The sequence below is a fragment of the Rhea pennata genome, chromosome 2, assembly GCF_028389875.1.
Source record: "Rhea pennata isolate bPtePen1 chromosome 2, bPtePen1.pri, whole genome shotgun sequence".
NCBI lineage: Eukaryota > Metazoa > Chordata > Aves > Rheiformes > Rheidae > Rhea > Rhea pennata.
Genome location: NC_084664.1, coordinates 108,928,768 through 108,951,118, shown reverse-complemented (window position 1 = coordinate 108,951,118; position 22,351 = coordinate 108,928,768). Strand labels below are relative to the sequence as shown.

The 22,351-nt window shown below is 39.6% G+C and overlaps 1 protein-coding gene across 1 annotated transcript in view; it reads left to right on the top strand.

Moving 5' to 3' along the window:
• The first annotated feature begins 1,048 nt into the window (after positions 1-1,048).
• GNAL (G protein subunit alpha L) overlaps positions 1,049-22,351 on the top strand; it is a 198,737-nt gene continuing 177,434 nt past the window's right edge. The window contains exon 1 of the mRNA XM_062570112.1: positions 1,049-1,532. Coding sequence (XP_062426096.1) covers positions 1,049-1,532 — 484 coding nt within the window. The remainder of the gene's footprint in view (positions 1,533-22,351) is intronic.

The window sequence follows — 22,351 nt, the reverse complement described above, 5'->3', positions numbered from 1 at the left end:
TGCAGTGCTAGTGCCATGTCCTCTGATCCGTGATGGACCTAGACCTTGGCGTCACATCAGGAAACTGTGCTAGTGCCATGTCCTTTGATCCACGACGGACCTAGGCCTTGGCGTTGCCTCAGGACACAGCACTGGCACCATGTCCCTTGATCCATGAGAGACCTCATCCTCGGTGTCGCCTCAGGACACAGTGCTGCTGCCACGTCTCCTGATCCATGAGGGACCTAGTCCTTGGCATCACCTCCGGACACAGCACTGGCGCCATGTCTCCTGTCCTTGGGGGACCTAGGCCTGGGCGTCGCCTGAGGGCACAGCGCTGGCACCACATCCCTCCATCCATGCAAGGCCTCGTCCTCCGCATCACTTTGGGACACAGCGCTGGCGCCACGTCTCCTTTCCACGAGGGACCCAGGCCCGAGCGTCGCCTGGGGACACCGCGCTGGCGCCACGCGCCCTGTCCGTGAGGGGCCGGGCCGAGGCCTGGCCGTGGCAGGCGCCCGCTGCCCCACAGCCGCGCCGAGCCGTGCCCCACGGCCGGCGTGGTGCGACGCGGCACCCGGGGCCTCAAGCAGGCCGCGGGGCCTTTCCTGGCGCCACCTCGGGTGCCCGGTGGGGGGAGGGCGGGGAGGGGAGGGGAGGGAGGAGAGGCGGCGGCGCCGTGTGCGAGTCTGAGTGTGAGTGAGCGTGTGTGAGCGTGAGTGCGCGCGCGGGCGCAGTGCCCGCTCGGCTCGGCTCGGCTCGGCTCGGCTGCGCTGCGCTGCGCTGCGCTCGGCCGGCGGCGCGCGGTGGGCTCGCGCTGGGGTATTTACGGTAAGGTGGACGCGGCGGTGGCAGCTCGGTGTCAGGTGATCGGCGCCGCGGAGCCGCCGCCGCCCGCAGAGGAAAATGCAAGATGGCCCGGCGGGGCCGTGAGGGGCTCCGCGGCGCCCCCTCCCCGCCCGCGCCCCCCGCCGCCGCCGCCGCCCCGGCGCGCAGGGCCGGCGGGAAGCGCTGAGGCCAGCGCCGCGGCGCCGCAGCCCGCGCCCGCGCCCGGCGGGGGCTCCGAGCCATGGGGCTCTGCTACAGCCTGCGCCCGCGGCTCTTCGGCGACGCCGGCGGCGGCGGCTCCATCTCCGGCGGCGCCGCCGCCGCCGAGCCCGAGCCGCCGGCGGAGCCGCACGCGGCGGCCGCGCCGCCGCAGCCGCTGGGCGCCCCGCGGGGCGGCGGCGAGGACGCGGCGCTGCGCCCCGGCGGCAAGCCCGGCGGCGAGGCGGACGGGCCGCCGCTGCTGCTGCTGCTGCAAAACGGCGGCGGCGGCGGCGGGGCGGCCCCCGAGCGGCCGGCGCTGCCCAAGGCCGGCGGCCCCGGCGCGGGGAAGGCGGCGCGGCCGCCGGCGCCGCATCAGCCGCCGGCGCTGCAGAGACCCTGGGAGAAGCTGCGGCTGGAGGAGCGGGAGGCGGAGAAGGAGGCGAGGAAAGTCAGCAAGAGCATCGACCGGGCGCTCAAGGAGCAGAAGCGCGAGTACAAGCAGACGCACCGCCTGCTGCTGCTGGGTACGTGCGCGGGGTGTGTGTGTGCGCGCGGGGTGTGCGCGGGGTGTGTGTGTGTGTGCGCGTGTGTGCGTGTGCACACGCACGCGTGTGCGGGGTGTGCGCACACGTAGCGGTGCCCGGGGCGGGCAGGTGCCCGGCGGGGGCCCCTCCCCGCCGCCCCCTTCCCCGGCGCCCTCCTTTGTGCGCCCGCTCCACCTTCTTTTCCCTTTCTCCTCCTTTTTTTTTTTTTTTAATCTATTCCCCCCACCCCACCCCCTTCTCCCTCCCCGCCCGGCTCCGGAGGGTTCGCAAGGCAGGGTGTGCTCGGAGCCGTCCTGCACCGGCCGGGGGCCGCGCTGGGCGCATCGCCTACAATTTCCTCGTCTGAGGAAATTGGAAGCAATTAAAAGGAGAGAGGGAAAAAAAAAAAAAAAAAAAAAAGGCCTTGCATAAAATGTGTAGCCCGAGGGTGATCCTCCTCTGGCGTGTGCAACCGGTGATGGTGTAAGGGGAAGTGATAGCACGGGCGCGCGGCCCCGGAGGGAGGTGAGCGCTGGTGTGCAATAGTCTCCTGTTTAAAGCAGCAGCGATCAATGTAAGGGGAAACAAGTGCATACAAGTATGGATATTCCTGACGTGCACGGGCTTTTGCTCCGAGATGTGTTCTCCTGCTGTTGGCTCTAAAAGTCTCTTTTCACAGATAATTCATTAGCTTTTGTCCTCCCTTCTCTGAGGTGTTGTGTGTGGTCTGCTGCTGCCACTGCTCTTTCTAAGCATTAGTTAATAGTCCTCTCCAGAGGCTTTGTACCAGCTGATACATTTACAGTATGAAAACCACAGGGGTATCTAACACAAGCATCTAATTTCCTGCAGGAAACAGAACAGTCATACTGCAGGGTTTTTTTATGGTCAAAGCAGAGGGCTTATTTGGTCTGTGATCATAAATCTATAATTTCTGCTAATGTGGAAATACAGTCTTACCTTTATATTAGCTTGCTTTGCACGTTTTGGTAAGCTTCTGTGCAGTACCTAGTTTTGCTGCTTATGTATGTGTATTCCAGATTTCAGATGGTCATACGTCTTTATTTATAAAGCTGTGTTTCCATGTTATTGGATTCCTTCTTTCCTCCTGATGGATGGAGGGGAAGAGAAAATATGAAATACAGCAGTGCACAAAAGGTATAAGCAGTGTTTGCCAGTACTGTAGTCCTCCATTTCTAAAAATAAATCTTGGGTTACATTATCCATAAAAGAACAGTTTGTAGGATACCAATACAGCTCGTAGAAGGAAAGAGGAAGAAGATGTCATTCCTTGTCCCTGGGATTCATAATATTCTTGGTAAAATGCTTCTTCTGATCCTTCTGATACTGAACTTCTGATATTTAACTCTAAAACTTCAAATATTGTATTCCATTATTACATTCTTAAAAAGCTTATTTTAGAGGTTTCTCTTCCCATAATCTCTGAAAGTGTGTTGTTACCAATATGGCTACAAGAAGGCAAAGACTAGTTGGTAGTCTTCCTCTAGAGAGCAATGTAATTGCCTGAACAAAAGGATCCTAACAAACAGATACTGTGTGTATTCAGTATCTTGGGTGGTTGTCATAGTAAACCAGAGCAGTAAACACCTGTGCAGGAACAATACAATTAAAAAAAATGAACCAGCTACAGTCCTCAGCACCTTAAAAGTAACTGAACGCTCCTAAGACTATTTGTATCAAGTATTGTGTTAAACAAGTATCAGGCTCATAATATATTCTCCAATCACAGAGAGGAAACACTGGGTAAGTGTTGCTCTCATCAGGGCCTGATGTGAATGTTAGATTTGGATGTAGGGAGAGATGCAGGTACTTTGTGTTGCTGTTTCCAAGGTGGACAGTCTGCTGTAGATAAGACAGAAATATTTAGAATTAGATTTGTTGGAGATGGAGTGAAGTAAAATTGCATTACAGAGGGCAACCGTTTTCAAGCAGTCTTGCACAGAGGAATGTACGCAAAGGTCCTTTAGAATAAATGACACTATCATGTTGGTATTTTATAGCAGTTCTGGTGGTAAATAACTTGATCTCTGTCCCCAAAAATCCTCCTGACACAGTGAACATAAACACATACCTTTTCTACAAAGAAGATGAAAATTTTTGTAGAATACCATGGAGAAAATACCTAGCAGAGGGGAAACGGTGAATGCAGTGGCAGCAGAATAAACAAAGTTGAGCAACAGGAGTTTTGGTGTTTCTTTTTTCTTTAATGAAAGTTTGTAAATAATAGCTTCATTTTGACTTGTTATTATTTGTCTTAAGTATTTTTGTCTCTCTGTGATGAATAAGCCTGTATCGGGGCAAAAGGAAAGAGTGGAAGAGTTTGTGTATGTGAACTGGGGCAGATTTAGAGGAAAAATCCAATGTCTGTTTCAAGGAACAGCTAGTATTATGCAGATATCAAAAGGGTATGCAAAATAAATACATTCATGTGGAAATACTAGTAATCTCTGGCATCACTAAAGAAGTGTTATAAATCGTCTTCTATAATCCCTTAAATTACCTTTCCCTAAAAGCACACTGATTACAGTGAGAATTATCTTCCACAAGAATTCTCCATTTATTGTCAAGTGAGAGCCATCAACTTTGTGATCAGCTGTTCGTAAAACTATTTAGATACCATGAGTTCGTGAAGACTATTTTTTTAGTGTATGTTGGTGAATAGCTCTCCCAGAACATGTCCCTGCTTATTGCAGTTCCTCCCCCCCGCAATGTCTTCATGAGACAGCTGAGCTCCCCACTAACCTACATTCAGAAGCTTGTAATATGTTTTGTTGTAACCAGTAAGGTGAAAAGGGGTGTGTGTTGTAAGGCTCATTGTACTTGAGATCAGGTATCTATAGGTGAGGTACCTATAAATAGGTACATCTATATCGGATAACTATAAGTGTGAAGCGGGGACAGTGCTGGTGTACCAGCTTGTACTGGAATAACAGCAAATGCCATTTATTTGCTTTTCTTCAGCACCAACAATGAACTGACCTAAAATGGAAACTTGTTTTCAATTGTGGTTGGTTGTCGCTTGTTTAGTGTCCATTTTAAAAAGAGAAGAAAGAGCTGGAACTTTGATCTTCTGCACAGTGTTTCTTGTCTATTTTTTTTTCTTCTGTCATTTGTTTTTATAAGAGAAAATGTAAATCTATGCAGAATCCTTTAGGATGCTTTTGCTAACCATGAGATGAGGATTTGTTAAGTAAGCATAAGTATTTCAGACTTACAGGCTTTGTTTTTTGTCTTGTGTTCAGTTTTGTGGTTGTTGTGGGTTTTGGGGATTTTGTTCTTAGGTTTTGAGGGGGTTGTGTGTTTGCTTGTTTTCTTTTTTCCAGAAAACTGCAAACATTCTCTTGTACACAGTTTTTGCTGGTGACTTCCTAGAAACTGTACAAACACTACAAATCACTTTATGGAATCAGTTTAAATCTCTAGCTTCTACTCTTGCCTTCTAAGCTATTGTGGGGATAAGTGAGGTGAACAGGGATTGGCTTTAGACAAGTACAAACCATAGCAGTATAATTAAGAAGTATAGTGTATGGTGTAATTCAGCATGTAATGTTGAAGTGAGCTGAAGGTGGGGTGCAAGTCCAGATAATTCCTTTCTTTTTTTCATGTCTTTCACCAAATTGTTACTCCTAGATATCTTCTTCCAGTATCTTCCTTTCCTCTGACTCTCAGTGGCCTTACTAACTTTGGATGACTTTCTCAAACAGAACTCATTCTTCTGCACTTTCCTGCTAAACCAAAACTGAAAGTTCTTAAAAGCTTTCCTGCACAAAAGAAACTGAAAGTGATTATAGGGATTGAGAAAGGGAAAATGGAAATAATAATTTTCCTGACTTAATAGATCTTGTTACAGTTTATATGATATTTGAGTTGATAGTGAAATTTAGATGTTTAATAATACTTACATTCAAAATCTATGAAACATACAAAAAAACCTCAATTTAATTCAAGGAAATCAAACAGAGATACCATGTCAAGCTTGAAAAATTCTTAGGCAGCAGATCATTGAACACTTAAAGTCTTTAGTACAGTCTTTTAAACAATTTTAATAATTTTTTTTTTACCTTCTTCCCTAGGCACTTACTATGGAGAGTTATCTGTATTAAGTTGTGTTGCAAAATAGTTTTCTGCTTTGACAGTGGCTCTTAGATGAAAATTACAGTCTATAACTAAGTATATCCACCAACCCTTATATTTGTCCTCCCCAAACCAGTCTAAATATTAAACTATATGAATCTTATTTAAAGATAACATTAATTCTCACTTTTAAATAGGGCCAATTCTTGCTGATTGAGAAATATCCAAATTTAGTTTAGCTTGAGATGTTAAGATGATGTCTCTGTGCCTGCCTAGGGCCGTGCACGTGAGGCATTTCTGCCACGGCCAGGGATGATGCCCTGGGCTGCATCTGAGCCGGGCACCATCCCTTGGGTTCCAGGGCACTGCACGCCCTTGCTGCATCCTGGATATGCATGTCTTGTCTTTACAAAAAGCGTTTATTGTTCCAAGCTGATAGATTTTTAGGAGCCTCACAACCAGGTAGTTATAGCATAGGCCTGGAGGTGTAACTGGGAGATTTTGAGGACTTCAAAGTAATGGGCTGCAAATACTGATCAATATAATAAAGTAAATGGTTGTTATAATCCCTAATCCTTTGCATTATTCTATTGTCTTTCAAACTGCTGTTCTGCTTTTATTGTAACCTATGGCATTGTATGAAGCGTTATATATATGTATATATACACTATTCTCGTACGAGGCAGCTGATAAGCTAAAGTAAACAGGACGTGCTGGGTTTAGTTCTTGGGATTTTTTTTTTATGTGTACTGAAAGTGGTCTTTGATTTAAAACATTGAACTTCTTTTTCTTCTGTAGATGACCAACTATTTGTATTCAGCCTTTGTTCAGCTGTCTAAACGCTTTTCTGTTCCTTTGATTAATTTTGCTTATTTTCAAATTACATAATATTTAAGGAAAATTAAATACACTTTTTTGTTCTGTTCTATGTTAAGTATAGCAATGTTGGGAGGCTCTGAGAGCTGCACAAAGATGGAATTTGCAGCTATTACTTATGCAATATGAACTTTCCATTATTAGGAATCAGATGTGTATTCCACAAGTGTTTATGGGGACATAATATCTTTCTTAAGCAAGCTGACTGGTGTCTATTTTTGTCATTTTAAACTTGTGTTACAATTGTAACTTCTCCACAAAGGAAACTTTACATAAAACCTTTATATCTGTGCATTTGGTTCCCTTTCCACTTGCCTTTATTCTCCAGTTTAGAGGAAAATTACTTCAGAGATTAGATACAATTTAAAACTTTGTTCCCTGTTCATCCCTTACTACTCTCCGGTCCCACAGCCCTTATGCACATTCCTTAAATGAACGTGCTAAGATGTTTTTTGGTTTGTTTGTTTGTTTGTTTTTTTCCATCTCCAAGATTATTATGTGAATAATAGCTACATTTGGAAAGGAAGAAGGTTTTCATTCTAGCATCTGTCACAGTGAAACCATTCAAATTTGGTTGAGTATTTACTAAAATTTATTTTGTTGGAGCACATTGCTCTTTTCAACTTACTTTTCAAGGCAGTTATGACTTGAACTTATTACCCAGCAGACTGGCTGAGCTGTAGGGAGAACCTGTCTCTTTCTCTGTTTACCAATTTTAGCTTACTTGATAGATGTTCTGGAAATGTTTTGCTTCCACAAAATGACTTCCCAACAGAAATCTGAAGAATGGTAGAAAAACATAGTGGTAGAAGTGAGGTAACAGCTGTTCTTCGCCCATCAATAGAAAGGATCAAAGTTTTTGAGTTACCATTCTGCATTGGAGAAGTCTTAATTTCCTAAAGTTCTGTATGATTTTGATCTTGTTTGTTTGTTTGTTAGCCTAGCAAGATACTCTTTTTGTAGTAGATATCTGTTGGGTTAGACAGATTAGTAAAATGGAGTGCATGTTATTCAGCCAGTAGAGTGGTACCGCAGTTGAAAAGAACTCTAAAGCTCTCTCTTTCCATTGAAGATGCAAATCCATTATGAGAGATGAAAAATATATGTCAGTAGTTATTACTTAAATTGTTCTTAATAAAAAAGGTTCTTCAGTAGCTAGTTAAAATTTTTCAGTTACAGTTAAGGTATACTGCTTTCATGATTCTTCTAGCTTGTGAGGCATTTGATGTAGTGCAGTAATCAACATACCTTTAATTTTGAGTATAGAAGCTTGGTCTTACTGTTCCACTACCTGTAATTGTCTGATACAACCTGTTTTAAATATTGTGTGTGTTTCATCTTATGGCCAGAAATACCATAAACCAATAATCCTACTTTTTTTTGGTTTGGGGTGCTTTTTTCTTTTTCTTTTCTTTTCTTTTCTTTTTTTTTTTTTTTTTTTTTTTTTTTTTTTTTTTTTCTTTTTAATGTCCAGAATTGCAGAGCCTGGAAGAAATGTAGCCTCATACTTGACCTATGTATGTCATGTTTACATCTCTTCCAAAAGTAATGAGAACATTCAGCAGACTGACTAGCAGTATTTGATATTATCCCTGTAGCACTGTATAACTACTGGTGAAACTCTGATCTCTCATGATTTACCTGCACATTACTATTGAATAACAAGCTTAAGGACTTAAAATATTTGCCTCTCTGGGTAAACTGCATTACACAGGAAGGATGTGCTCTGTGGAACTAGAATAGACAAGTAGTAGTTAAGAAAGTGGACTTCTTTGTTTTGGAGAAGGCATTCTTTTTTTTTTTCTGCTTTTCTGCGTTTGCATGCAAAGCATCAAAAAAAAGGAAAAGCTGTATTAATGCTCTTAACATAAGACATAACATCAGTCACTTGTAGTGAAAGATGTTAACTGATAAGATCACTCTGAAGGAAAAGTTGACTTCCTTATAATCTGGTATTTTACATTTGTTTGTTTTCAAAGTTATGTTTAAAGAATTATAAATTCAATTTATGTTTAATTGAATGTTAAGCTTCAAGAAAGAGAAACTATTCTTTCTCAAAATACCATTACTGTAGCAAATCAAATCTGGATCATTTTAAATGTTGTACTGATACCTTTTAACTTTATTTTTGCCAAGAATTTACATTGTGTGGGAACAGCTATGTTTTGAAGCTTGTAAAACCGTTTAAAAATAGAAAGCAGTTGTTCAAACCTTTTTTCATCCTTATTTTAAACCCTTATTTTTCTGTTTTTCAAACCTTCTTAATTTAAGTAGCTAGAAATGAAAAGTTCTTCATTTAAGCTAAGATAGGAAACAGTAGTTAATTCAAGCTAATTCTGCTTAAGAAGCTGCAGAAAAGGAAAACATTCCCTCTGTGATTTGGATTAGTGCATACAATGGAGAAAAGTAGCAGGCTGGAAAATAAGTGTAATAACAATCTGACAATATGTTGAATTCCCACTTTTCGCAGGTAGTATTTCCCCTCCTTCTCCCCTTTTTTTCAGCTGTTCCCTTTTTGAGGCATGCAATATACTCTGCATTTAATTTTTGTCATATGTGGATTAAAATGGATAAAACTACTTTTATTTTTCCATCATGAGAAATGAAAGCTACATTAAACTGCCAGAAGTGTGGATGATCGTGGATTGTTATTCTTCCAAGTAAAGGTTCTTTATACCAAGCAACTCAATGTTTTATTTAAAATTGTGTTGAATGTTGCTGGAGGCATTGCCAACTATGTTATACTATAATTCCCTTAATTATGGAGTATCAGTTATTCTGAATCCTGAAGCAAATACAGATTGCATGATTTTATGCAGTGCCTGAATAATAAAGACCATCTTTTTCTTGAACACCTCATGTGTTGAGCTCAGCTACAACAAACGCAAATTGCTTTATTCTTCAGTGAGAGCTCTCATTCATATTTCACATGCTTGAATTCATATTGACTTCCTATTTCAGATAATATCTTTTGTGTTATAATAGTAACCACACACATACAAGACCACTGAAGTTCCTGTAAAACATGGTAAATCGTTATGAGAATTCCAGGCGGGTAAACTTCATCATTCAAGACTGTATAGTTGGATACTCTGCTGGCATACCTCGTAGACTTAAACCTTCAGGAGAACAGAGCAGTGTAATGTATTCTGTAACACCAAGATTTTTTCTTCCTTCTCTCCTCCGTCCCCCCCAACTTGCTGGCACTTGAATTAAAAAATTAAGTTATGGCTTTATCTTCAGCTTGTTCTAAGCTTCCTGTACTTGTCTAATTCATCCTCTAGGAGAGGTATTAAGCATTTTCCAACGTATATAGCAGGCTTTGTATCAGGCTACCAAAAAAGAAATTGCTTTAGAAGCTGTAAACTGAAGATGCAGGAGAATATAATAATTTATATGTGCATAAATAACTAGTTCATAATCTAATAATGGTTGTTTTGGTTTTATATCGCTTTCCAAATGGCAAGATTTCTGGAAGAGTTTGTTTTTCTTTTTTGGAGGTTTTTTTCTGATCATTTAATCGCCTATTCATTAGAAATGAACAGAGAAAAATTCCTTGATGTGTACAAGAAGGATGGGATTTTTGCTTCAGCTGTGCTTGAACAGTGTAGTGTATTAAATTTTTTTGTGTGATACTATGTAACATTGTCATGTATAAACAAACAGGAAAGCAGCAGTAACAGTCATCTATAACTGAAAGTGACTTTCAGATCATTCTACTCATTGAATCTACTGACTTTAAGCATCACTTAATGCAGAACATTAGCTGTTCAAATTGTTTTGTTTTTATTCCTTGAAAGTATTTTGGTGAAGAAAAACAGATGGGAACTACTAGACAACAATTCTGGCTCACATTGAACAATTGATCTTCCTTTAATTTAATATCATGAAAGAAAACAAAAATCTCAAGTTTTTGTGTATTTGCATACACTTAAGTAAAAAACACCCTTCAGACATGTAAATTCTGATTTGTTTTCGTTTGTTTAGCAGCACTGAACTTCAAGTTCGTATTGGTCTTGACTGTCTCTCTTTATAGCTGAAATGGTGATGGGAGAGCACAATGTTTTGTGACTTAGAGAATGACTGGCTAAAAATGACATTTAGATAACTATCATATATTTGGCCTTTTAGTAAATACATTTTTCCTGCATGTAACAGTAGGTAAGTTTTCAACAGCTCTACACTTTCTATTATTCTTCATTGCTGTAGGGCGTTGTTTCTCTTAATTGAAGGCTGATATAGAAGCAATAGAGGTGCATTTGACTTTGATTCCCTGTTTCTTGCTTTTAGATCAGCAGCCATAGCAATCATCATGAAGCTTATCTATGCTTTTAAGTGCACTCTGTTTAAGACTGTTGTTCCAATGCTGTTTCGTTGGGTTTTCTTACTGTCCTTGGTGCAGTATCTGGATTTATAAACTTGTCCATTCAATAAGCCTTTCCAACTTAATTATTGAAATAGTACAATTGATACTCTCTATACAGGAAAATCGCAATAATCTTTAAGGGTCCATTCCAAGGACCTTCTGCCTTTTACATCGTCTGGAGGCGAGGATGTTGACTCACTAGAGGAGGGGAAAAAAGAAAAACACTGAGAATAGTGACTGACTTGCTATATGCAGAGCTCTTCTCTGTCCATGGATTCTGAGTGCAGGTACATGTCAGTAGGGTCTTCAAGCTACCAGAGATGGAAGGAGAGCTCAGCCATGGAAAGGCTGAAAGAGTGTAACTTGTTGGTGCCTGAACTCACTCATGACTTGAGATAGGAAGACTCATTTGAAGAGCTATCCGCTCGGCCATTTGCCAATAGGCCTTATCTAGTTAAAAAGGATCCATGTATATGCAGTTTGTCTGTCAGAGACTAAAAAATATTTTACAGCATCTTAGGAAAACCTAAAGCCTTGTAATAGAAGTCAAAATCTGCCTTCCAAATAACTGTGTCACAGAAGAAAGCTTCCCCTGCCTCCAAATCTTTCGCAGTGCTTCGTGCTGCGTCCGTTACTATTGCTAGTGCTCCTGATCCAGCAGTTTCAGGAGACCGAAATACAGACTCTGCTCTGAACGACAATGGACAGACATTTCCCGATCATGCTACCTCCCCATAAAGCTTCTGCTTAAGGTGAGAACAGGTACATGTCAGTACCCGATTCTGCTTGGAGATGGAGGGAAGCATTAATTACCTTAACGTGATGGCTTTTGTGTCCGGGCTGCTTGCCTGAGCAATGGCAGTATCTACTGTGCTTAGAGCACTTACTACAGATAGAGTGGGGGGAGGGAGAACAAATATATAATCTTCTCAAGCCTAAATAGCGTAATATCAGCATACCTTTCTGCATTGACTGTCCTTGAAAATAACCTTGTCTTGTGCACAATATTCCTGTTACCTAAGATTAAGATGACTGAAAGAGTTTGGGAGCTAGAATGTAGATGATTTTTGTTTCTTTGTTGTTGTTGTTTTTCTCCCCCTTCTGGCTTCTTATTTAAAGTGAATTCAAAGCCTTTGGGCACTTCAGATGCCATTCTGACACACCTATAGTATCTCACTTTATTTGACCTGCAAAGACACACACACATCTTATTTAAAAGTAAGGATATCTACTATTGTTTGTTCTGTGTATTGTGTCCTGATAACCCTTTTAAAGGAGTAAATAGAAAATTACATAATGAGTGTTTACATGATGTGCAAAGAGATTAATTAATCTCTCTTAATCCTCTGTGGCAGGATAAATCAATTTAAAGATATTATTGAATACAAATAAATACACATAATCTTTTGAATTCAGTCTTGTATCTCCTAGCTCATTTATTTCTAAAATTAGATTGATAGCGATAGATTTAGTATTAGTAGGTGCTTTGTCAACATGGGCTATGCAACTGGACACCAGAATAGATTTAAGGAATTTATAAATAAGTACACTGTAAGTGTGGAAGTTACTGGCAAGGTTTTTCATTGGACTGCCTACATAACCAATAGACCGTTTAACTTTTCAGTAGTCCCTGTGTTCTTAACCATCAAGTTGTTTGAATATTAACAGGAATATTTGTAAGGTAATTTTCATATAAAGTCTTCAAGCAGTGATATTCTTTGAGACCTTATTTCAGTTCTGACTAGGATGCATAATTTATTCCACCCACCAGTTTCAGCTTCTACTTGCTTGGAAGTCATAATATGCTTGTTTACTTATGCTTGCTTATAATTATAACTCACATTGTCTTTTAACTACTACCTAAAAAAAAAACAGATTTGAAAGTATTCCCTAAAAACTAAAACTGTTCTTCACCTATTGCTCTTGCCTGAACTATTTCATTTTTCAGTAGCTCAGAAGCGGACAAGATGTTTGTATTTTTATTTGTATTTTTACTTTTTTTTCCACAGGAAGTATTAGCTATGTTTTCTGACTGAGTTCATCAGACAGTACATAATACTCTTATTATAGTTTCAAGATTATAGATTCTGAAAATAACCTATCAAAATTGTGCCTGCCTCTGCTGGTTTTAGAGATGTGGCTTTGCAGTGGCTCATTGAAGAGTGTTATTTGACAGTTTACTGCTTATCAGGGAGTCACTGATCGCCAACACTGTTCAACCACACATCAGCCTTTTGATCTGCTGGTTTTAGTCATGTTGATATCTTTAATCAGTGAGTAAAACTTCACTAATCCTGTAAGGACCTCACTAGCAGTGCTGCAACTAGTCAATGATTCACAATTAGTGCTTGAAATCTATCTGTTAGACAATTCCTGATCCACTTAAAACGTGGCATTTTTTTCAGAATAACATCAGACATACATGTGCAGCGTATCTGTTGTAGTAAATGTCTTAGATTGACATAATCCTTAACTTAATCAACGATGTTTGTCATCAGTATCCATCAAATATTTATTTTTAATTAAGCAAATGACTTGCTTATTACAGATTGATTGAGGCTGGGTGGTAGGTACCACCTTCTGCGCTTAATGGAACATGACTTCCCCCTCCTCCACCCCGAACTGTGTGTAACCTAACTAATTACATCTGAGATCTGAAAACTTGCTTCTGAGGCTTTAACTCTATGAAATAACTTCAAACATGGCTGACATTCTTTATGGTAATTTGCGCTTTTGGTAGTTTGCAGGACATACTTGGACCCTTCCCATAAGGAATTGTTACGGAAATATTTTTTAAAATAAGTGATAAGATCCCCTTGTGAAGGAAGAGGACAAGAATCCTTTTTAAGAAATGGCTGTGTTGGCAAATGCAAGGTATTATTAGCTGGTGCTGTTTTAGAGGGAAGACCGTAACCTAAGATTTCTGGGTGAATGTTTTCATTAAACAATGCAACTGGTTATCCAAGACTTGTTCTAGCAGTGATCTGGTCACCAGGAGATCATTGTGCCTTTATGGTATCTGGCAAAACAAACTGATTTTATTACCTTAAAGATATTTTGGACACAACTGTGTTTTCTTTCATCCATTCCCTTTCTCAAATATAGTCTGTGTTTTGAGTAGTACAAATTATTTACTTCTCTTTGCTTTTCTTAAAAGTAGACAAGTTGCTTATTTGAACTGATATTTCAAAAAGCTGGAGATACTTTGTCAAGATGAAATATTAAGCCAACTGTATAAACAGTACTACTACACACTAGAGCAGGAAAAAAGCTCTTGCTGTTTTTTCATTTTGTTCCACATACAGTAACAAATAAAAGAAAGAAAATGTTTTCTGTGTTTGCGAAATCAGTCTTCAGATCAGGTGACTCCTGTTACTTTTTGCCTTCCTTGTTTATGACGGGAAAATTACTAATTGCTCAGATTTTGTAATAATCTTTACGATAAGAGTCCAACTGAAAGCATAAAGATGTTAAATCCAAGCACTTAGCAAACTAAATTTTATTTTTGATGGGCTTTTTAATATCCTTGATTATTTTTGTAAAAATTAGGAAAAATAACTAGTTACAAAAACTACTTAAAGGAGTCAGAATTTGATTGTTATATGGATAGCATGCTGAAAGTCAACTCCTGTCCCAGCCCTCACTAAAATATAGGCAGAGAAGTTCTTACTCTCATAATCCTCTTCTTTATTAAGTATTATGTGAAGAACTAAGTCCCTTTGAACACACTGAGGTATTTCCACTCTTTAGCTCATCCTAAATTCACAGTAACAATTATCTCAGTTTAGAAAATACTTGACTGAATCAACACTCTTAATCACTTAATCAACAGTCTTTTACTTCTTGGGTATATACTCCTTTTTTAGAGCACTGGATGGCTTGAAAAGCTTTTTTGACCCCTATGTGTTGCTGCCAATTTATTTAACATTTCAAAGGATGGCCATTCCTCTGCGGGTGTTCTGGGAAATATTCTTGCTGGGACTAGGTCTTGTAGCATTATAATTAACTCTCCACAGAGGGAGCCTTCCTGTGGAGGAAATATGCATTTTCTTTAAAAAGGTTTTGTAAAATAGATCTTGGGCATAAACTATGGAGTAGAAAAATTAACTTGAAATATAGGTTCATCTGTGTTACTGTTTCTAATATAGCAATTCATGTAAAGATCTGAAGTTGCATCAGTGCAATGTGCAAGTATGTAGAAAGTATTCTTACATGGAAGGCATAGTAAGTCTTGTGGCTGCAAGAATTCCAGATGTGAACTGAACTCCACAGTGTCATCAGTCTGGAACTTACTGCTTGGATTAGAAGAGAGAACTGAGACCCCATGGCAAGGAGGGAAATGCTTTTTGTAAATGTCTTATCTTTGAATGTCTCACTTTTCAGTTTGAATATGGTATGCTTCATCAGAAGTGCTTCAAAAAGTACTGAGCAGGTTTTATCTTCCACCAGGTTCAACTGGAATGAAGTGGTCAGCACTGGAGGTGACTTACACACAGAAGTGTTAAGTTACATACTCAGAATGTATATTCCTATATGAAGTATATTTTTCTTTTTTTATTTGATTATTTTTGTCTCTTGGTACTGGGGACCTATTAAAGTTGCAGTTGTAACTCTTTTGCTAGAATAGGGTAGGGCTTTTTTTTTTTTTTTTTCCTTTAAGGAGCTTTCATTCTGAAACTTAAAACTGAAAATGCAGAAAACTTCACAAAGCCTAGTGTAGTAAGCAATCCCTTGATTCAGTAGTAGCATGCTGCCTAATTTACTTAGATGCCATAAAGACTACTTAAAATACTGTCAAAAACCTTATTTGCTCTTGTTTTTTTGATTTCCTTTACAATCTTAAGTGTCCATAGATATCAAGCAAGGAAAACTTCAGTCTGAATGGTTAAATGCTAATAAACTAATCAGCTAAAAATGGTGTCTTAAAATGAAAACTATTGGGAAGGCTCAGCTACAACCATTACTATGGTTTGAGTCTAACTGTAGTTTAACTGTCAAATACACATGCAAAGGTCAGGTATTACCAACGTGAAGGGTATCTATTCAAACTTGTTCGTATCTTTTGTATATATGATTTATACTTGCATGCGTTATGTCTGCTTTAATTCCATGACTGCCTGTACTTCCTTCTTCGTTCCTGGGTTTCCACAGAGTTTCCAACTATTTTACTGTATAAAATAAATAATAGTAACTGAATAAGACATGTTGACTGTATGTACCTTTTTATTTTTCTTTTATTTTCCACATGTGGAATAACTTCTGTATACAGTGAGAGAATTATTGGTATATAATGTGAATTTTTCTTGGAATTAACTACAGATTTGTTTCCTGCTTTACAGATGGAAAATCTAGGTAAAACCAGAACAAGATCAAACCAGAACAAGATCAAACTTGTCATCTGTCATCAAGTTTTAATTATTAGTTTAGATCTCTACAGCTTACTTAATTTCTAAAACTTTCACAGAGCTGATACACAAAGCTGGTACCCAGGATGTCTGTATTAATATGCTAGTTTGTGTTTTCTAGTATTTCTGAAAACTGCTTCTCAAATTAAATCACTGAAAATGAGGAAACTTAATGCTACAGCTGTACAGGAATTCATTTGATTCACCTCTATAGCAAAACTCAGCTGAGGCAAAACTTAATCTTCTGTACCATTTTGTATTTCTCAATATGAACCTAACAATCTGAGCCCTTCATATTGTGGTCAAACAAAACCTCTTCCATTACAGCATGAAAAATTCTTCAAATCTTAAGGTGTACTGTCTTCTGGTTCTGCTATCTATGATCTCTTATTTCTAGTCCAGTGAAGAATGATGACTTGTAGCAACTCTTAACATCATTTTGCCTCACTTCAGATAAGCAAGCGACCGACAGTACAGCAGAGGGTATATTGGCAGCAGCATGCCATGTTGGGAGACCTGTCCCACTTCACAAAAGGTTATCAGACCGCATTGATAGTGTGGATTTTGATAACTGAAAAGTCTCTATCTGATTAGCTTTGGGAGCAAGAGGATAAGCAAAGAATAAAGGGACTCTTTTATTGCTCCAAGCAAAGGGCTCTGAACCTAGACAGATGGATAGTCATATTCCTGTAAGGGAAAACTTGGTCCCTGCCCCTCACTGCTAATGCATAACAAGAGTGCTTAGAAAATGTTAAACAGCTTGTTCATGCAGTCAGTAAGCTGATTTAGCTCAAGTTGAAGTAGACAAGTAGTTAATGAATTGGGGGTTTCCAGGGTTTTCTCTGTATGATCTGTCTCTTCCATAATGCTTTCTGCTTTGGTTTATCATCTCTGATGGTAAAACTGTTTAGGTAGTGGTAATTCTTAGTATGACTTTTGTGTAATTAATATGCCTGCCATTGATTCCCCACAAATGTGCATGACTGAAATTAAACTTCATAATTTTTTCTTTGAGCCGTAGAAGTTGTGGACATATTTCAGCAGAGTACTTGATAACTCTGAATATTGGAAATCCTGCATCCGTTAGCTGGAGCGAACTGGGATCCAAGTCCTATTCAAAACAAGGAAATACAATGCATTTTTATCTTAATATTTTAGACCTCTTGTCTATTTTTTAACAAGACATGCCATGTTGCCTCTGTGATAGTGTGCCTGAACTAAAATCCTGTTGGATCATACCTACAGTGAGATCAGTATTGCATAAACTATCTCAGTAACTTGAGGAAATGACTGAATTTTAGAGCTGATGTCTTACTACTGTAACTTCTGGATATTGCAAGTTACTTTTAAAAGGGGCTAGAGAAATTCTAAAGAAAGTGTTGAAGGATTATCAGCACTTGAAGGATTATCAGCACTTGAAGTCGAATGATTTGTCCACGGTTATGGAAGAACATTAGGACAGATTTTAATGACCATGTTGTACGAGTGGAGCTGTAGTCAAAAGAAGCTACGACTCCACTGCAGCTGCTGAGTGGAAGGGCTGCACTGCTATAACTCATGTATCAAATTACTTTGGTGTTAGCACTCAAACTTCATCCTGCATCCCAAGTTACCTGCTAGTTCAGGTGTAAAGAACTGTGCCACTGGATATGAAGGCAGTTTTGTGTGACTTGCCATGCAATCAAATGTGCTGTGAAGCACACCTGTCTGGCAAAGAGGGGGTAGGGTTCCTCTTCCTTAACCAAAACCATTAACATCCTGCTTTTATTGCCAAGCTTCTTTCTTTATGCTAATTTCAACAGTTTGTAGGCACTGTCATCATTTGCTGTATCATCCTGATTTTTCTTTTTTTACTGTTTGCTCTGCCCTGAGCAAAGGAAAGTTCTGTAGCTAAAATACCATGGCTTGTCCCACTGCAAAATTAAAGCTGTTCATTCAGTCTTGAAGTTTCCAGTTCTTAAAATTGTCAAAGGAAAACATTCTTTCAATGTTGATTTTTATTTTAAATGTAACAAGGGACCTTTTAGGGGAGAGTCATGGGGATTAACCCCAGTGTCACCTCATAAAAGATCATCTGATGAAGTGTGTGTACAATGTGTGTGGCATTTCATAGTGGTAACCATTATTTTTGGATCCTGCTAAACTAAATCCTCCTCTGACTAATGTTTTCTTAATAAAGAGTGCAACTTCATGTGGCCCAGTGGCTGTTCTTCATCAATTTCCCCATCTTGTATGTCATTGCCTATGAGTGAGGGTATCCCAGAGTCCGCTAACATGCTCACAGAGGTTTTTGTTTTCTGTCCTCTTGTTTATTTTTTCAGACCCATGTGTTTTCAGACACCTTCTGCCAGATGTGAGTTCAAACTCTTTGTGCTTTTACAAGACTTTCTTCCCACTAACATTAGGGAGTAGTTATTTTTGCCAGTCCAAATGACTCAAAGAGCACTTTGATGGAGCAGGATGCACTAGATTGACACTAGTGCATCACTGCATGTTATAGTAGATGCAGTAGATAAACAGCTGTAGTTTTGTATATCAGAAAGGCAGATTAAGATGTGTGCAGGCCTCAGTCCATGATCTTGCAGCTCATAGTGTCTCACTGATAAGTCCTCATTCATAGACTAACTCTTTACTCCTTTAATGATTTTTGAGCTGTTCTGTGACATTTTGCAAAGTTTGCTGTCTTGTATCACGAATTCAGGTCATAGATAAACCTGTTGCCACCAAAATCACAATTGTGAAAACAATTGTGAAGTCTCAGTGTAAATGGGTTCCACTGTTACTGCTGCATTAAGTGTTCATTACTACTGGTAAACAGCGGACATGGAAACAGCAGCTCTGAAGATGGATGTCAAAAGAGATTATAATTCATTACTTATTTTTCTTCTGTTCCTATTCCCCTTCTCCTCCAGCTCACACCATGTTTGGGAACAAATAAGTACATTTCATATATTGGTCTGAAATAACACTAAATGCTGGGGTACCAGAAATGGTAGATAACAACCTTGCAGTTCAGTTATTTCCTTGCTATCATACAGTTTCCCAACTCCATCTACTTTTAGCAACGTCTCTCATGGAAAATCTGCTCTGGCTAAAGAAAGATGCTGAATTGCTCCCAAGAGCTACAGAATCAGTTCATGTGCCCTTCAGAGTTTCTATAACTATGGGAAGAATTGATGTCTGCTCTGGAGTTAGTGAACCCCTTTCACCAGAAGTTCAAATTCAAGTGGTATTGGCAGCCAAAGTTATTCCAGTCTGTAACTGTCTCATGCTGGTATTCATACAGGAGTAAGTTTGAACAAATTTGTCTTCTCAGACAAGATCAGTATTAGTTCAAGGTGTATTTGATTCCTTTCTCCAGCTGTTCACCTTCACCACTTGAGTCTTCCCCAAAATGTTGAGTTGGGCTATAAAATTGTATGGTAAAGGGAATAGACCTTTCAGGCGGATTGAGCTGCTCTTATACTTCTCTTCTGGCATCTTGATCTGAACCTCATACCATCACAAGCCACAGAATAAGCTGAAACAATTCTCAGGTCTTTAGAGATGGAAAGATTCCAGTCTGTTTTACTTGATTTAGTAATAGATCTCTTGACAAATCACTATGCTAAAATCACATCTATCTTTTTCAAGGAACATGACTTCTTGCACTTATGATGCCAGCGGCCTTGTATTGACCTGGCATAGAAGAAGGAAAGGCAGAGATAAGGTGGTTTCTGATGTGTCTCTGTGCTGTCTGCATTTGGTGGATTTTTGCCCCATTGAACTGACCATTGTTTGTTACTGAGTGAAGATCCATTGAGCATCTGTTTCAGCTCTTACTTTTCTTTCTGTTGAGATTTTGATCATCTGTTTAGTTCTTGAGAAACTTAGGTACAGTGGGCACTTAGTTGAAATAGCACTTTGTTTTCTTCCTTCATTCCCTTCTTCCTGATCAAAAACTTTTTTTCTTCTTTGGGACTTAAAAACTGCATGAGTCTAAATGAGGATCTGTTTAAACAGGGATTCCTATTCTCTGCTGGTTTTGCTAAGATAGTGCTAATTCAAGCTTTTATAACTGTTCTGTTCTGTATCGTACTGTATTGAAAGCACTAACAGAATTTACTTTCTTCCAAATTGTTTTCTAGAGAGCTGCAGTAAAAATGAGAGATTAATCTTCCTTTCTGAGGTTTATATGCCAACCATTGTTGTACTGAACTGATGCCAGTTTCCATGTTTACAAGGTTCAGGTCCTTCAGGAAATCTGAAGAACCAGGGTTGATTGAAGGCTTTGACCACTTCTGTGCAAAAGTGGTTGAACAAGATACTAGCAAGCTATTTTGGGGCTTTTGTGATGTTTAGTGGTGGCCTAGCAGGATTGCTGATATTGGTGGCTTGCTACTGGGTACTAAAATGGAAATGTTGCTCATGTGATTTTCTGAAGTTGTCCAGATTCTCATTAAGTATTCTGCCATCCCTGAAATCTCAAGGAATTATGACACATGGTGGAAGAGCTCTACTGTGTGTGAAGGCTTGTTGGCTAATGATTCTGGATCTATTAGTGCAACTCATGTAACTGTCTTACCACTTAAAAGTAGAAAGAACAGCTAATTAGCACTAAGACAAGTTACTCGATTTGTGCAGTTCAGCTGGGCATGTCCTATCTCTACACCTTTTCCCTTTACTTCCGTGGTCTCTTAGTCGTTGTTATTTCTCCCTTTGTCTGCATGTTTGCTTACTCTTGAGGAACTTTGTAATGTGACTGGCTGTGTTCTGCTTTAGGGTGTGCTGAGCTTGAAAAAGGGTCAAATACAAGTGCTCCCAGACGGTCTTGATCTTTGTTCTTAAGCAATATGTGTTCACGTTTATGATACCAGTGTATGCAGAACTGCAGATATCAGTCATTTGTAACTCATTAGTAATAAGTAGGTAACAGATTCCACTGGTCTTCAGTGAGATGAGGATGTTCCTAACTTCTTACCTCCCAAAAGAAATTTCTTTAAAACCTATTTCAGCTTCTGTTTTGAGATAGAGCTAACTCAAACTAAATAATTGACCTTAAGTTTTAAAAGAAGTATAGCTAAGAAACCTTTCAGTTTTCTGATGCAGAAGGGATTACAAAGGTTCAAATACAAATATTGAAAGGGATGTGATGTTTCCCAAAAGATGTTGGGAAGGGAGGGAGTTAGCCTTCGGGCTTTTATGGCTGAATAAATATTATGACCACAAGCTTTTGGCTTTTTGAAGAGTGATATATCGTTGTCTAATAACACTTTGTCTATGTCAGCTAACCAAGACTATAAACAATATTTTTGTGCAGATTTAGCCTAGTACTAAAAAATGTTTACAGCTCTTTTTTTTCTTGTGTAGGAAAGACTATAGCTGAATAATTAAAGAAAAATCTATACATCTCAATATCACTAATAATAAATTAACAGTGCAGAGTTCTCCTGTAATATTTAGACAGCTGATACATTTTTTTGTTTGTTTTTAATCCATACTTGTTTATCAAAACTGCATGTATGGTATTTTAATGATCTAGTGTTAATGAAGTGGTGCTAGTGCAGCTAGCAAGTATACTAAACTGTTTACCAAAATTTGCATGGTTGTGGGACTTGTGTGGACCACTAAGATGAGACATTAAGAAGGCCTTCTTTTTTTCATAAAATTTGGAATCATAAATAATGTGTAGATGTGGCAGGAGGAATGAGTACATCTTGACTGGTTTGGAAAGGTTTCCTGTTCTGCTTGTCACTGACTTCTCCTCCCTACTTTCATCTTTTCAAGGCCCTCAGAGGAGACTAGGAGGCATGATCTTAAATGGGGAGACAAACCCAGAGGTGGGACTGACCAGAGAAACATTTGCAAACTGATATTATTCTTCCTCATGGTTTCTTCATGACGAATTCTATATTCATTGCATTGTATCTTTAATCCTGATGGTGGCAGCAAATACTAAGAGAAAAAGAAAGTAACGTCCTACAGATGAACTATATTTTAATCATAGTTAAAAACATGCTCATATTGATAATCTCAGTTTTTGTTTCCAGTGCAGCAGCTTGAAAACAGGTCAACTTGAGCTGAAAAATATCCTCATC